Source organism: Canis lupus, chromosome X (assembly GCF_048164855.1).
Source record: "Canis lupus baileyi chromosome X, mCanLup2.hap1, whole genome shotgun sequence".
Classification (NCBI taxonomy): domain Eukaryota; kingdom Metazoa; phylum Chordata; class Mammalia; order Carnivora; family Canidae; genus Canis; species Canis lupus.
Window position 1 is genome coordinate 62,251,078 of NC_132876.1, and position 17,994 is coordinate 62,269,071.

At 33.6% G+C, this 17,994-nt stretch overlaps 1 protein-coding gene and 1 long non-coding RNA gene across 7 annotated transcripts in view; one reads left to right on the forward strand and one right to left on the reverse strand.

Moving 5' to 3' along the window:
• BRWD3 (bromodomain and WD repeat domain containing 3) overlaps positions 1-17,994 on the forward strand; it is a 196,070-nt gene that overhangs the window by 100,538 nt on the left and 77,538 nt on the right. For all 6 annotated transcript variants that reach the window (XM_072817333.1, XM_072817334.1, XM_072817336.1 and 3 more), the window contains 6 exons: positions 1,588-1,628; positions 4,245-4,349; positions 5,589-5,742; positions 9,690-9,824; positions 11,046-11,174; positions 12,096-12,321. In XM_072817333.1, coding sequence (XP_072673434.1) covers positions 1,588-1,628; positions 4,245-4,349; positions 5,589-5,742; positions 9,690-9,824; positions 11,046-11,174; positions 12,096-12,321 — 790 coding nt within the window. The remainder of the gene's footprint in view (positions 1-1,587; positions 1,629-4,244; positions 4,350-5,588; positions 5,743-9,689; positions 9,825-11,045; positions 11,175-12,095; positions 12,322-17,994) is intronic.
• LOC140628211 (uncharacterized) lies at positions 2,790-7,350 on the reverse strand. The gene is made up of 2 exons (XR_012026561.1): positions 7,316-7,350; positions 2,790-2,903 (listed from the first exon to the last, which is right to left on the reverse strand). It is a non-coding gene; the product is annotated as an uncharacterized lncRNA (long non-coding RNA).

Here is a 17,994-nt window from a genome sequence, read left to right on the forward strand (position 1 = left end):
ATCAATCATGTTCCTGAATTTTGTAGTAAAAGAGACCCCTGTTAGAAACCTTCTTGAGCTTCTGGAAACAGCCTCCTGATTTTGTCCCATCCCATAAACACAATTGAACAATTACTTAAGAATCATTACTGAACCAAGCTGAGCTCTTATCTTTTTTTTTTAATTTTTACTTATTTATGATAGTCACACAGAGAGGGGGGGGGGGCAGAGAAACAGGCAGAGGGAGAAGCAGGCTCCATGCACCGGGAGCCCGACGTGGGATTCGATCCCGGGTCTCCAGGATCGCGCCCTGGGCCAAAGGCAGGCGCCAAACCGCTGTGCCACCCAGGGATCCCTCTTATCTTGATGTTACTTATTCCTAGATACTAAAATCCTGGAATATTATTTAAATTGTGAATAAGAAAAACTTAGGAAATATATAAAGATCTAAATCTGAGACTATCCATTGGGAGAAATCCATTTATACTAGAGTATGCAAAGGAGGCATCTTTACAATTACCACCCAAGAAGGGTATGTATACAAGTGCAGTCAAGTTTATTGAGAGCTGAGTGAGTAGGAGATAGTAGAACAATGAACAATAATTGGGTGGGGGAAAGATGAAGAAAAATTGATTAGTAGAGTTTTGTGTTTTTTTTTTTTTTCCCCAGGGTCCAGCTAAGAGAAAGTCAGAAAACCTAAATACTCCCTGTTGAAGTCAGTGGCTACTGTTAGTCATCAAAAATAAGATGTACTTTCAGAACATCTAAAACCAGTTATTGCAACTGGCAGTGAGAATACAGAATCTCTCAGATAAATACTATAGTGAAATCATTGAGCAGTGTGAATCATGGATACCGCCAAACATATTAAGACAGTTTAATAATTTTTTAAAATGAAAAATAATTAAATAAAAAGATATTTAGTATCTGAGCTTTACTAAAAATTCAAATGCAGTTCAGTAACTGTTTTGTGAAAATATGTACAACTTTTTAGGATACATTTTAGCTTTGTTATCAAGGAATAAAGACAAAGAAAATGCATATTCTGGCTTATATTTTATTCTTCTCACTATAATACACATTATATTAATAAAAGTATAGTTTAATCATTATAAACGAAGATTTAAACAGAAGTATCTAAACTATTGTACCTAAAAACAGATGAACCCTATATAAAATAAATAATCCATGTGAGAAATAGGAAATGATTTATTTTCTGAAATTTAAAAGATAGTAAGTGGGAAATTTAATTCAACTGCTATCAAATTAACTTTAATGTCTCATTTTAGGTTAGTGTGCTGTCTTATTATGGGGCACATAAAAACTAATATCTATTCAAAAATGTTTCTTGAGATTATAATTTAAAAACAGGTTTGCTTATGTTTGGTTTGTTTCAATTTACTGCTGATAAGTATTCCTCATCAGTTAATCAATTGTTTTAGCCTTCTTTTTTTTTTTTTAAAGAAAATTGGAGTTTTTTCCAAGAAAATTACAGCATTAAAAAACCTACTCCATGATGCTTTTGCTTGTGAATTTTAAGGGAAGAATACTTCATTCATCTTACAAATAAACTAACTCTAACCAAAAATCTGTTGTTTTATGTCTTAGGACAAAGTTGTTGCTGTTCAGTTCTGTAACAATGGAGACAGGTAACTATGTAGTACATATCTGTGTAAACAGATGTTTGACGTATTTTACTTCTATTCCTTCAGCAGTAGCTCCCTCTACTGTATTACTTTATTTAGCTGAAAGCCCTTGTCTATTTTTGATGACATCCTTACCTCATGTCTTTTAAACTCCTATCCAATTAGTAGCCATACTTTGTCAGTTCTTCTTTCTGAATGACTTCTTTTTTGTTTACTTTTTTCTATTTCTATTTTCACTCACTTTAGCAAATGATTCTATTATTTGACCCATTACCTTGAGTTTTCTTCTCCTTTCTAAATCTATCCTGTCCATTTCTGCCAGATTTACATTGCTCTGTTTAGAAATCTTTAGTATTTCCTCTTTGTCTATAAAAAATAGAAATCAAATGTCAGGCTCGAATTCAGAACTTTCTAAAACTTGACTTAGACCTACATTCTTTTCTCATTTACTACTCCCCATATAAATCTTTACATTTAGCCTAAGTGACTCAATCATTGTTCCTGTTACATTCCATATTTTTTCTCTCATTCATTTATTTGCTTATATTTTAGCTCATACCATTCTTACCCCGAAATATTACCCCCTCACTCCTCTTTCCCTCTCACAGCTTCCCTCTAGCTTCTACTCTCCTTTACTCTATTTTTCTCCTCCCACCAGTCCCTTTCTGTTCCTTTCTAAGTCCTATCTTCCTTTTAAGGTTCATGTTCTACCTGAAGCCTTTTCTGACTGCTGCATATTTTAGCCATATTGTCTTCCTCTAAACATCTGTATTACTTATTGTCTCTCCTCATATGATACATATTTCCTATGTCTATAAACTTAGAAATTATATACAAGTATTTGTGTACCCCCTCTCAAATGTTTGATCCCCAAAAGATGATAATCTTTTGCCCTGGTCTAAAATTGACCTAGAATAGATTTAAAAATGTAAGCACTTAACATAAATGTTTATCCAGATATTTCTATAAGGACTTTTATGTGGGTGACCATGTTTTAATTTAATTTAATTTAATAAAAAAAATTTGACCATGTTTTATTTTTAAATATTTTTCAGACAGTGGGTGATTGCTATGATGAATTTGTTCATCTTTATTAAATGCGAGAGTAAATAATGATGGTCCACATAGAGTGAAGTTTATATTAGGAATGAGAAAACCTTCAGATAATTTTTTGAGGTTGATTTATTGCACTGTACTGAGTTATACACTTGAAGGTTTGTACAGCTATGATTCTTTCATGCTAGAGGAATCTGAAGTTTTTAATTCCTTGCCTTTTCCCTAAAAGAGAAACACAATTTTATCTTCATTATTTATGTGGACAATAAACAAAGGATATCCAGTTTTACTAATAATTAAAGATACAGTTTAAATTAAGAGTAACATGTTTTTCTTTCAGAATAACAAGATAATGAAGAATGTCAGCACCCAGTATTGCCAAGGGTTTAGGGAAAATGGGCACTCACTCTCCCATAACTTTTGAAGAGACTGTAAGGTGTTAAAAAAAAAAACTTTTCAGGGAAATAATTCATCAAAAGCTTTAAAAATGTGCCGACCATTTGACTGAGCAAAGATATATATAAGGTTGTACAAAGATATGTATAGAGATACTCATCACAAAACTATTTATAATGGTGATGAATGGAAATAGTTTAAATATTTATCTTTAGGGGGTTGATTAAATAAATTTCAATATATCCATATAGTTCCATACTTATTCAGACAGTAGTTTTAAATTTATAAACCTAGAGATCTATAAAATAACACTTAGAGAAAAACATAATAAAACATTATGTGTAGTACAATTCTGTTTCCTGAAGGGGGTAATATATAAGTATATATACATGTCTTTAATAAAGTCAGGTGGAATAGAAATGAAAGTATGAACAGTGATAGAAATATGGGTGAATGAATGTATTTTTGTAAGTTTTATTGAGATATAATGCACATAACATAACTTCAGTGGTTTTTAGCATATTCACAGGGTTGTGCAACCTTTACCACAATCAATTTTAGAACATTTTTAGCACCCCAAAAAGAATTCCTATACTCTTTAGCTATCAATCTCCAATATCTTTATACCTCTACCCTTAACCCTGGGCAGCCTTTAATCCAGTTTTTATGTCTATAGATTTGCCCATTCTGGAAATTTTATATAAATTGAATTATACAATATGTGGTCTTTTGTGACCAACTTATTTCACTTAATGTAATGTTTTCAAGATTCAATCATGTTGCAGTATGTATCATTATGTCATTTCTTTTTATTGCTGAATAATATTTGGATGTATAAATACCACAATTTGTTTATCCCTTTTAGTTGATGGACATTTGGATTGTTACCACTTTTTGACTTGTGATGGATAATGCCATGGTTATTTGTGTATAGGTTTTTATGTGGACTTACATTTCATTTCTCTTGGATTTATAGCTGGGAGGAGAATTGTTGAATTATATGGTGACTCTGTTTATCATTTTGATGAACTACCAAACTGTTTTCCAAAGTATATACTTTTCATTCCCCCCAGTAGTATATGGGGATGAATGTATTACTTTCTTAGAAAAAAAAGTGATTTCTAGTTTGGAAAAAAGTAGTAAGGGTATTTTAACCTTTCTTTGCAGTTTAAGATTTGTTAGTGGAAGTAGAGATGGAACAGCAAGAATTTGGCAATATCAGCAACAAGAATGGAAGAGTATAGTGCTAGACATGGCTACTAAAATGACTGGGTAAGATTGGATGTTAGATATTTCAGTGCTTCTCATATGGTATAGTATCTTTTGATTTACTGAATTATATTTCATAATGAAAATATATTTTCAGATTAGTAAATAGTTTGGGGTTCATTGGTAGTTCTGAAGTTTGCATCTGTATTTAGTCTCTAAGTAAATTGTCTTTTGCTTGTTGATTACTGGATGATAGAAACATTGCTGAATCATTCCAAATTCTGGTCTCTTGTGACCCAAAGATCTCTACTCTACGAATGCCCACAGGATTATTTCCTGCCTTATTTTTCTATAGGTCATTTTTTAAAAAGATTTTATTTATTTATTTATGAAAAATACAGAGAGAGAGGCAGAGACCCAGGCAGAGGGAGAAGCAGGCTCCCCATGGGGAGCCCCATGTGGGACTTGATCCTGGGACTCCATGATCATGCCCTCAGCCCAAGGCAAATGCTCAACCACTGAGCCACCCAGGCATCCCTTTATAGGTCATTTTTTTATATTTATTATACTACTTTCAACTTTGAGGGTTTTCCCTATTAAATGTCATCATAATTTTAGCTATCTCTCTGTCTTATTGAGGTTACCTTTATGATGTTTCATATTGTTAGCATTCCTACTCAACATTATAAGTACACTTAATCAGCATTCTGTTTCATTATATTTCCTGTTGATTGGAAGATATATAATTACATCTTTAGGACATTACAGTTTCTGTCGGCTAAGGCCCTGTAACTAATTATTTTCCCATTAATGACAATATAGAACTGATGTTATAGTCCTAGCCAGCTATTCATATTATATTAAACTAAATCAAAAGTTATTGAATTTTTTACTGCTCTATTATAAGACTTATTAATTTAAAAATTTAAGGGAATAAAGTGTCTATTATATATTTCTTTGCACTTTCTTGAAGCAAACATGACCTTATATTTTATTTTTCAAGGAATTTGTAGATTTTTTTCTAGCTTCATTTTTTTGTTGTTGTTCTTGTGTTAGTAACTAACTACAAAGTTATTTGTCATTTTGTGTCTTTTGTCTCCCTACAATAAGCTTATGGGTATTGCCCTATTTAGGTACTTTATTATTTTATTTTGTGAGCACTGAAAATTATAGTTTAGTATTTTTTTTGAAATGGTCTAGTATTTTTTTTTCTAAAAATTTGCAAGCTACTGGATTTTTTTCATAATTTGCTGTTTTGTTAATAATTTACAAAGTATGAATACTGCAAATTATTTTATTTAGGAATAATTTGCCATGTGGAGAAGACAAGGTCACTAAACTTAAGGTGACTATGGTAGCCTGGGATCGCTATGACACCACAGTTATTACTGCAGTGAACAATTTCCTTTTGAAAGTATGGAATTCTATCACAGGGCAACTTCTTCATACTTTATCTGTAAGTATTTTTGGAATTAATAAAATGATCAATAAGGGCATTATTGTGGAAGACAGGAAATTTAAATTTTAGTTTATTTTCTCTGACTTACTATCCCTTGGATCAGTAATTATTTGAGTCACCTTTGTTGACATATTTGCAAAATAAGGAGGGCACATTGGTATAGCTGCTAAAGCAGGTTCAAAAACTTTTCAAGATTCTTTTGAAGTCTGATACTTATCTAACTTACATGCAATCAATGTAAGTTATTTTGTTTTTAGCATGAGTTGGGATTTTTGTTATTATTGTTTTAGGTGTATAACTATATTTTGACAAGAGAATCCTTTTTTATTCTACTTTCAGGGATTTGTTTATGCAAGAAGCAGGAAAAGGGGGCTTTTCTTCTTTTAAAAAATGAATTTGTTGTAGTAAAAGGCTGTAATATTTGTGACCTGAAAAGCTGATAGGATTAATAGCAGAAATCAACATGGGTGGGGTTGGTTTTTGGTTTATCATGTAAATTTCAGGTTAAATGCCACTTAAAAGCCTTATCTGCTGAAGCCTAACTGCTTCAATTATCACTTCATAAATACTTTAGGGACAAGGGCCAAGTGATTGCCATATGATTTGCAAAATAGTAAGTGATTAGGACTAGAATCCAATTCTCATAACTCATTTGACTTTGTAGTATACCATGGTATCATCCTTATTTTACTCCATGTGAGATAATCTTATCTATAACCTCTGAGGTATCTAAAGATTTGTTTAATTTTGGGAGGATTTCCATATACCTCTAATTCTCTTTCCTAAATGAAATCCTAACACTGTGTTAGTGGAGTTTTAGATTCTTTTTTTATCTGTTTAACCAGTTCTTTATCTCCTTCTGCCTTTCCCTATTCTTTGATCTAAGTTTCTGTTAATCTGTATAGGAAAATCTATAATATTTGCTTGAATCTTTAATAGGAAATGTTTGTTCATGCGACATGCTCTAATAGAAATATAATATGAGCCATATATGTAATACTAATTTTTCTAGCAACCACAACAGAAAAAGTAAAGCACAACAGGTGAAATTAATTTTATAATACATTTCATTTAACCAGTATATCCAAAATAGTAGCATTTCAACATGTAATTAATATAAAAATTATTAAATATCTCACATTTTCAAAATACTAAATATTTGAAATCTAGTGTGTATTTTACACTTACAACATCTCAATTTGGAGTAGCCACATTTTGGATGCTTAATAGCCACATGTGGCTATTGACTACAATATTGCACAAGTCTATATCTCTAAAAATCACAAAGTTCATGTCATAGCCTCTGGTTTTATAGATCTGTGTAAAATTCTGTCTTAATAAGTACCTCAATTTAGAATTTTCTTTAGTGATACTCTTCCCATGGGTTGACTCATAGGTCATCTGTTTTCAGTGAATTTTACTGAAAAAATTTAGAACTGACTATTTTTATCTTTAGTCCTTGTAACAGTCAAATCTACTTAGTTTTGATACTTATCTTTTCTGTGTTAACAGTTTGTTTTTTTGAGGGTCTTAGTGTGGTGTAAAGTTCTTCCACTCAGCAAATACTTACTAAACATCTTCTGTGTGCCTTCAGCGGGGTTTGCTGTTAGGAATAAATAGTAAATTAGAGAGTCCCCATCATCTTAGAATTTACAGCTTATTAGGAAAAAACAAACCACACAAAAATTAATTAAATGATCAGAAAGAGAAGTGTAAAATATAATGCAAGTTTCTAATAGGGTGACCAAACCTGGTATAAACCTATTTGATTCTGGTCAAAATAGGATCAGATACTTCCTAAGGAAGTTAAATTTGGGTTAAGATTTGAAAGATAGGTAGAAATCACCCAGATCTCAGCCTAAATGTCACCTCCTTGACAAGGCTTTCCCTGATAGAATAATCTAGAGTAGTCTTGCAGTCTTTGTCTTATTCTGTCACCTTGCTTTATTTTCAGCATAACATTTATCACTACTTGATATTTTCTTATTAAACAATAAGAAAATTTTGCCTCAATATGTAGGATATCAATAAATATTTGATTAATTACATATGTGAGGGAGTTTGGAGGTCCTTATTGGAAGAGGGTAAAAGTACATCAAAAGTCTTCAGATAGAAGGGAGTTGAAAGAAAGCCAGTTTTTGGCTAGAGCACAGAGAACAGAAAGAATGTCACCAGATAGGACTGGAGAAATGGACAGGGAACAGACCATTCAAGCTCTTATAGGATCTACCCTAGACAAATAGAAAAGCATTAAAAGGTTTAAAAGCTAAGGAATGACATGTGAATTTTGCTTTTGAAAAATATCATATAATTCTGGCAACAGAATAGATTGGAACGAAGCTAAGAGTGATTCTGGTATAGTGTAAGAGCGTAAGAGTCTATGGTAAGATGGGCCATGATGATAATTTGAATTTGTGTAGCAGTGGTGAAGATAGAGGTGTGCTTAATAAATATAAATAAGACAGATGATGTATCTTAAGAAATTACTAAATTTGATTAGGTTTTGTTCCCTATGATCTAATGACTATGTCCTATCCTATGACATGTGACCAAGAAATAAAACCCTTATTTAAAAGCCTCTCTATTCCAATGTACACTGAAATAGTTGTATCATTATTATTTGAGTTTAAGAAAGTAATTTTATTGTTTTGTCATTAGGAACCTGAGAAAGTATTTGTTATATCAAGTTGATTATTTTTTTTTTTATTGGTGTTCAATTTACTAACATACAGAATAACACCCAGTGCCCGTCACCCATGATTATTTAGCATATAACAAAGAAGTAGTTTTTTGGTGGTCACTGGGAAAAGAGTTTTGGTAAACTTTCAGTTGTAAGAGTATTTATTGCGATGGGATTTTACTTACGAATTTTGAGCTACTATGCAGTTATTTTTTAATAAGTTATATTTTTGTCCATATAGGTAATATGGTAGTAGGGTGTCCTATTATTCCATTTTTTTATATGATGATTTGAGATAGAATGCACTTGTGAGAGTCATAAGATATGATGATTTCTAAAAGCTCCTGATGTGTAATATGCTGATGTTTTTCTAGGTGAAATGCAACTTCAGGATGTCATACATCCTTTTTTAAGAAATAGTTTGCCAACACTTGATTCATTTATTCTCTTTAACAAAGATCTGAATCAAGTGTTGGCAAACTATTTCTTTAAGAGGCCAGATAGTATATTAGGCATTGCAGGCCACATATGGCCTCTGTTACATATTCTTTGTTTTTCAAAGCCTTTTAATGTAAAAACCATTCTTAACTCACAGATTGTGTGTGCAAAAATGGGAGCTAGATTTTCCTGCAGGCTACAGTTGCAGACACCTGATCTAAGGTCTCTCTTTATATACTGATATTCATTGGTAAGGGAAACATATAGAGAGCATTGGTTTTCAAACTTTTTTAGCAGCAAACCCATTTTTCAGGTAGCATATCAAATGAAACTTTCAACTGTAAAGTAGAAAAAGGGCAGAGCCACTATACTTTTGTGTTTGAATGTACCATGGGGCCTTCCAAAATATAATTTGAATACTAGGTATTGAGAGTGCTGGATGAAGAGCAATGAAGGTTTGTCTGTTATCTCTGTGGCAGAATTGGGTGTTAATGGAAGATCCTGTTTATTCATTCTCTGGGGGTCTTTTAAATAGCAGTCATAGAAATATCAATTCTATTTCAGGGGCCTGGTTAATAAGCTATAACTGCCTTGGACTACACTTTAAACACCTTTCTGGGTCTTCTGTATTGAGTACTTTTTGAAATCAGCAATTAAACATATAAGGAACTCTAATTGAAATATTTCTTATCGTGTCCATGTAGTAAATACTATGGTGTACATAAATTCATCTGAACCAGATTGATAGCACACTCCCAAGATCTTTTGGCCAAATAAACCAAATACTGTGTGTTGCTTTTCATTTTTAATATTGATTTTATCACAGGGACATGATGATGAAGTATTTGTTTTGGAAGCACATCCATTTGATCAAAGGATCATACTTTCAGCAGGTCATGATGGGAACATTTTTATTTGGGACCTTGACCGGGGGACCAAAATTCGGAATTATTTTAACATGGTAAGGAAAATCTATGCTTGGTTCATATTAAAATAGACATCTCTTATATGACAACTTGGTAATTAAAGTATACTTAGTGCAAAGGAACCTGTCATCTGTGTTTAAATCCATACAATAACTTAGCGAATGTCTGAAGACCTGAGAGTAAGGCCAATTGAGAACACTTTTCAGAGTGACTCTATTATCATGGTATTAGCATTTTCCAAATTCTTGTCCCCAGGTCTAAATTCTAGAAACTCAAATTTAATAGGCTTTTGGAGCTAATACTAACCAAAATCACAAAATGTTTAATGTTTAAACAGTAATCCTAATATATGAATCATAACAGTGTCTATTGTATCTGTTTCTGGTAAACCCTACATAGCTTAGTTAGTAATCAGGAAGTTGTTGGGCAAATGTAGAATTGGAAGCATAGATACTCTTAAGATATATTTCATACAGGGCAGCCCGGATGGCTCAGCGGTTTAGCGCCGCCTTCAGCTCAGGGTGTGATCCTGGAAGACCTGGGATCGAGTCCCATGTCAGGCTCCCTGCATGGAGCCTGCTTCTTCCTCTGCCTGTGCCTCTGCCTCTCTCTCTCTGTATCTCATGAATAAATAAATAAAATCTTTAAAAAAAAGATATATTTCGTACAAACCATGGAGAAATCTGGTGAGTTTATCCCTTTTCCCAGTAGAATACCCTCCTATGTTAATGGCAATACTCATATCCTCCAAATTTAGTGTTCCTTTGAAGAATAGTTCTTGTGTTAACATTTCTAAATTGTCAACCTTTGAACTCCCTTTTATAGACTTTGTATAGTTCTAGAGTGTTAATAATACCCTCTGTCTTTTGTTAGTAAAATTGATTCATGTACTTTAATTTTAGGAAGGCTGTTTTAAGGTTTACTTGCCTTAGAATTTAAGGTGTAAAGATATTATCTTGACATTGCTGAGTTGTCCTTTTGGTTGTGTTTAGGTATTTTTTTATTCTCAGTCACTCATTTAGTACTTTTTGAAATATGACATTGCTAATAATATTTGATACCATGTATTGCATTTTTATTCTTCCTAAATTCTTTCAGAGTGTTACTGTCTCTGTAGGATTCTGGCAACAGAAGCCAGAGAGTCATTGGAATGTTGATGCATCACATAACTCAAGATATTAGGAAGCGGAATCTATTGCCTACTTATTTGTAAATTACCTCTTAAGATGACTTAAAGTGACTCCTCTAAATTTCAGATCGAAGGCCAAGGCCATGGTGCAGTGTTTGATTGTAAATTTTCACCAGATGGAAACCATTTTGCCTGCACAGACTCTCATGGACATTTGCTGCTTTTTGGTTTTGGATGCAGTAAATACTATGAAAAGGTTAGTCTATTTAATTTTTGTTATAGACTATAATTTTGGATTGTATCATTCATAAATTTTATTTGAAGTCTTCCAGTAAATAAGGGTCATTGTGTGTCAATAAATATAAACTTAAAAAGTCACCTTTCTTGATAAAATTTTTCATCACTGCCAGAACAGGCTTGGCAGTTCGAATCACTATCAAGATATAAGATTATGTAGATATAAAAATTTATTAGGAAATCCTTTTGCTTAGAACATATTCTCTGTGCTGCCCTTCAGGTGTAATGAGAGAACAACTTTACCAGATTACATCCTCTAACTTATCATAAATTAGAAGAAAACAGCTGGTGACCAAATGTTAATTTTCTTGCTTGGCCACTTTACCCATTATCCATCTTGTTAAAATACTTTGGAAACTAACTTAATTGGTTCTTTATATTTTATTAGCTATGAATTTGGAATTGATTATAGATTCTTGGAGTTGTAAGAGAACTCAGAATCATTGAGTGTAGCTCAATACTTATACCATCTTTGAGTATTTTTTATGTATTTGGTATTTACCTGCTTTGCCATTTATATTATACTCCCAACTATCCTTATTTGAATAAACTAAGCAATAAAAGTAGTTATAAATGTTTGTATGATGTTTGCAACTTAAATAAAAATAACTAACTTTATCTACTGTGTTATTGCTCTCCTTCTTCATATGCTAATTGGAGAAATATGATATAGAGCCAGAAAGTAATGCAGATTATAGGACTTTGTGGAGAAGAGATCAGATTACCATTTAGGTGATTCACTTCTACCTAGAGGGAATGAATATAAAGTAGTAGATGGCTGTAAGAGTATGTAAAATGTGTCTGATTTGAAACATGCATGTTCTCTAGGAATAAAAATTAATTCTCTATGCATGTTAAATACTTAAAACCTATCATAAAGATTCCAGATCAGATGTTCTTCCACACGGATTATCGACCTCTTATCCGTGATGCCAACAACTATGTACTGGATGAACAAACCCAACAAGCTCCTCACCTTATGCCTCCCCCATTCTTGGTGGATGTTGATGGCAATCCTCATCCTACAAAATTCCAAAGACTAGTACCAGGACGGGAAAATTGTAAAGATGAACAACTTATACCACAGCTGGGATATGTGGCTAATGGTATGTTGCCTCCAAAATTAAATATAAGACATTTTGCAAAATGTTATACTTGCTGTTGTTCTCTCTGTATGTCTCTTGCTAAACTCTTTTATAGGTTATAATATATTTTACCTAATACTTCTATTAATTTTCAATTCCACAGTACTTACTAGAGTACTTTTACATTTTTATGTCACTTAAACTGAGATAAATGGATTAGGACAACAAACATATACTCAAACAGAGAATATATTGATCTGCTTCCTTAGAACCTGAACATATGTATGATCCTGTTGCTTATAGTATTTACTTTTAATAATGATTAACTGTACTAACTTTAATGTGTCAAGCTTTTCTTATTGGTAAAATTCCACTGCTCATGTTATTGGTATTTTAATTTAACAGTCCATAATTAATGGACAGAAGATGAGGAAATTTCAAAAACCAAAAACTGGGAAATGGCTATTTACCCATTCTCTTGTGTGAAATGCAAATAATTATTTAGTGTTTAAATAACAGTCAATCCTGGAGGATGTAAAGGAAGCAGTAATGAGCATGATATGTGATGTAAGGATGCTAGAATAAGACAGTAAAATGTGCTATTCCTTGTCAAAGCAACTGTTCTTTTTACAATTTTAATCCCAGTATAGTTAACATACAGTGTTATATTTATTTCAGGTATACTATATCTATATAATGATTCAACAATTCCATGTATCACCCAGTGCTCATCATGACAAGTGCACACCTTAATCCCTATCACCTATTTTACCTACACCCTACCTACCTCTCCTCTACTAACCATCTGTATGTTCACTATAGTTAAGAGTCTGTTTCCTGGTTTGTCTTTTATTTTCCTTTGCTGATTTATTTTGTTTCTTAAATTCCATATGTGAATAAAATAATGCAGTATTTCTCTTTCTCTAACTTATTTTAATTAATAATACACTCTCTAGCTCCATCCCTGTCATTGCAAATAGCAAGATTTCATTTTATGGCTGAATAATATTTCACTGTGTGTGTGTGTGTGTGTGTGTGTGTGTGCACATACTATATCTTCTTTATCCATTCATCTATTGATGAACACTTGGACTGCTTCTATAACTTGGCTATTGTCAATAATGCTGCTATAAACCTGGAGGTACATGTATCCCTTTGAATTGGTGTTTTATATTTTTTGGGGAATGCTCAGTAGTGCGGTTACTGGATCTTAGGGTAGCTCTATTTTTAACTTAAAAAAAAAAGATTTATTTATTTTAGAAACAGAGAGTGTGAGGGGCGGGACAAAGGAAGAAGGAAAGAGTCTCAGGCAGACTCCCTGCTGAGCTCACTGAGCAGAGTCTGATGTCAAACTCAATCTAACAACCCTGAGATCATGACCTAAGCTGAAATCAAGAGTTAGACACTTAACCAACTGTGTCACCCAGGTGTCCCACTATTTTTAACTTTTTGTGGAACCTCCATACTGTTTCACAGTAGCTGCACCAGTTTGCATTCCTACCAACAGTGCAAAAGGAATCCCTTTTTTTCCACATCCTCACCAACATTTGACATTTCTTGTGTTTTTTATTTTAGCCATTCTGACAAGTATGAGGTGGTATCTCATTGTAGTTTGGATTTGTTGAGCATCTTTTCATGTGTTTGTTAGCAATTTGGATGTCTTTGGAGAAATGTCAGTTCTTTTCTTCACCCCATACTATAATATAGGATTACTTTTTTTAGTCTTCTTGATTGTTTCCTTTGCTGTGCAGAACCTTTTTATTTTGATGCAGTACCAATAGTTCATTTTGGCTTTTATTACCCTTGCCACAGGAGACATATCTACAGAATGTAGCTATGGCTGTTATCTGAGAAATTATTGATTATGCTTTCTTCTAGAATATCTATGGTTTCAGAACTCAGAATTAGGTCTATTTTAAAAAATTATTTCTTATATTCATTTATTTTATTTTATTTTTTATTTTTTTAATTGGAGTTCAATTTGCCAACATGGAGCATAACACCCAGTGCTCATCCCTAAAAAAAAAAAAAAAATTTAAAGATTTATTTATTTTTGGGGGGGAGGGGCAGAGGGAGAAAGAGAAAGAGAAACCTTTTATTTAAATTTATTTTTATTGGTGTTCAATTTACCAACATATAGAATAACACCGAGTGCTCATCCCATCAAGTGCCACCCTCAGTGCCCATCACCCAGTCACCCCCACCCACAGCCCACCACCCCTTGTTCGTTTCCCAGAGTTAGGAGTCTCTCATGTACTGTCTCCCTTTCTGATATTTCCCACTCATTTTTTCTCCTTTCCCCTTTATTCACTTTCACTATTTTTTATATTCCCCAAATGAATGAGACCATATAATGTTTGTCCTTCTCCAATTGACTTATTTCACTCAGCTTAATACCCTCTGGGTCCATCCACGTCGAAGCAAATGGTGGATATTTGTCATTTCTAATGGCTAATATTCCATTGTATACATAGACCACATCTTCTTTATCCATTCATCTTTTGATAAACACCGAGGCTCCTTCCACAGTTTGGCTATTGTGGACATTGCTGCTAGAAACATCGGGGTGCAGGTGTTCCAGCGTTTCACTGCATCTGTATCTTTGAGGTAAATCCCCAGCAGTGCAATTCCTGGGTCATAGGGCAGTTCTATTTTTAACTCTTTGAGGAACCTCCACACAGTTTTCCAGAGTGGCTGCACCAGTTCACATTCCCAACAGTGTAAGAGGGTTCCCCTTTCTCCACATCCTTTCCAACATTTGTTGTTTCCTGCCTTGTTAATTTTCCCCATTCTCACTGGTGTGAGGTGGTATCTCATTGTGGTTTTGATTTGTATTTCCCTGATGGCAAATGATGCAGAGCATTTTCTCCTGTGCGTGTTGGCCATGTCTATGTCTTCCTCTGTGAGATTTCTGTTCATGTCTTTTGCCCATTTCATGATTGGATGGTTTGTTTCTTTGGTGTTGAGTTTAATAAGTTCTTTATAGATCTTGGAAACTAGCCCTTTATCTGATACGTCATTTGCAAATATCTTCTCCCCTTCTATTGGTTGTCTTTTAATTTTGTTGACGGTTTCTTTTGCTGTGCAAAAGCTTCTGATCTTGATGAAGTCCCAATAGTTCATTTTTGCTTTTGTTTCCCTTGCCTTTATGGATGCATCTTTGAAGAAGTTGCTGTAGCCAAGTTCAAAAGGGGTGTCGCCTGTCTTCTCCTCTAGGATTTTGATGGAATCTTGTCTCACATTAAGATCTTTCATCCATTTTGAGTTTATCTTTGTGTATGGTATAAGAGAATGGTCTATTTTCATTCTTCTGCATGTGGATGTCCAATTCTCCCAGCACCATTTATTGAAGAGACTGTCTTTTCTCCGGTGGATAGTCTTTCCTGCTTTGTCAAATATTAGTTGACCATATAGTTGAGGGTCCACTTCTGGATTCTCTATTCTGTTCCGTTGATCTATGTGTCTGTTTTTGCGCCCATACCACACTGTCTTGATGACCACAGCTTTGTAGTACAACCTGAAATATGGCATTGTGATGCCCTCAGCTATGGGTTTCTTTTTAAATATGCCCCTGGCTATTTGGGGTCTTTTCTGATTCCACACAAATCTTAAGATAATTTGTTCCAACTCTCTGAAGAAAGTCCATGGTATTTTGATAGGGATTACATTAAACGTGTAAATTGCCCTGGGTAACATTGACATTTTCACCTTATTAATTCTTCCAATCCATGTGCATGGAATATTTTTCCATCTCTTTGTGTCTTCCTCAATTTCTTTCAGAAGTGTTCTGTAGGTTTTAGGGTATAGATCCTTTACCTCTTTGGTTAGGTTTATTCCTAGGTATCTCATGCTTTTGGGTGCAATTGTCAGTGGGATTGTCTTTCTTCAGTCTTATTGTTAGTGTATAGAAATGCCACTGACTTCTGGGCATTGATTTTGTATCCTGCCACACTGTCAAATGCTGTATGAGGTCTAGCAATCTTGGGGTGGAGTCTTTTGGGTTTTCTATGTAGTGTATCATGTCATCGGCAAAGAGGGAGAGTTTGACTTCTTCTTTGCCCATTTGAATGCCTTTTATTTCTTTTTGTTGTCTGATAGGTGAGGCTAGGACTTTTAGTACTCTGTTGAATAGCAGTGGTGAGAGTGGACATCCCTGTCGTGTTCCTGATCTTAGGGGAAAGGCTCCCAGGGTTTCACCATTGAGAATGATATTTTCTGTGGGCTTTCCATAGATGGCTTTTAAAATGCTGAGAAATGTTCCCTCTATCCCTATAGTCTGATGAGTTTGAGAAAGAGAATCCTTAAGCAGAGTCCCCACTGAGCATGGAGCCCAACCTGGGGTTGAATCACAGGATCCTGAGATCATGACCTGAGCGAAAATCAAGAGTTGGATGTTTAACAGACTGAGCCACTGAGACGTCCCATTATAGACATTTATAAATATATGTTCTTCTTTCCATAAGCATGAATGTCTTTCCCTTTCTTGGTGTCATCTTTGATTTTTGTCATCAGTGTTTTATAGTTTTCAGAGGCTAGGTCTTTCATCTCTTTGGTTATTAGGTTTATTCCTAGGTAAAATTATTTTGGTATAATTTTAAATGTGATTGTTTTCTTTTCCTGCTGCTTCTTTATTAATGTATAGGAATGGAATAGATCTGCACATTGATTATATATCCTGTGCCTCCTGAATTAATATGTTAGTTCTAGTAGTTTATTGAAGTTTTTACATTTTCTATATAAAGTCTCATGCCATCTACAGATAGTGAACATTAAACTTATTCCTTACCAATTTGCATGCCCTATACGTATATTTTTTGTGTGTGATCTAATAGCTTTGGCTAGGATTCCAGTACCATCTTGAATAAAAACGGTGAGAGTAGACATCCTTTTCTAGTTCCTTCCCCTAAGGGGAAAGTTCTCAGGTTTTCCTCATTGAGATATTAGCTGTTTTGTTGTTGTTGTTGTTGTGTTTATATATGTACAGGCTTCATGATGTTGAGGTATGTTTCCTCTATCCCTACTTTGTTGAGAGTTTTTATCACAGATCAATGTTGTACAATATCAAATGCATTTTCTACATCTGTTGAAAGAATACTATGGTTCTCATCCTTTCATTTATTAATATGGTATATCACGTTGATTGATTAGTGAATACTGAACCATGCAGCTAAGGAATAAATCCTACTTGGTCATGGTGAATGATTTTTCTTAATGTTTTGTTGGATTCTGTTGGCTTGTATTTTGTTAAGGATTTTTGCATCTATGTTCTTCAAAGAGATTTACCTGTAGTTCTCTTTATTAGTGGTGTCTATCTGGTTTTGTATCAGGGTATTGCTAGGCTCGTAAAAATGATTTTGCAAATTTTCCTTCCTCTGGTATTTTATGGAATACTTTGAGAAGAATAGGTACTAACTCTTAATGTTTGGTAGAATTCACCTGTGAAACCATCTCATCCTGGACTTTTGTTCATTGGGTGTTTTTTGATTACTGATTCAACCTCCTTGCTGGTAATCAATCTATTCACACTTACTATTTTCTTCCAGCTTCTATTTTGGTAGTTTATATGTTTCTAGGAAGTTATCCATTTCTCCTAGGTTGTCCAATTTGTTGGCATATAGTTTTTAATATTCTCTTATGACTGTATTTCTGTGGCATGTTTATTATTTATCCTCTTTCCTTTGTAATTGTATTTAT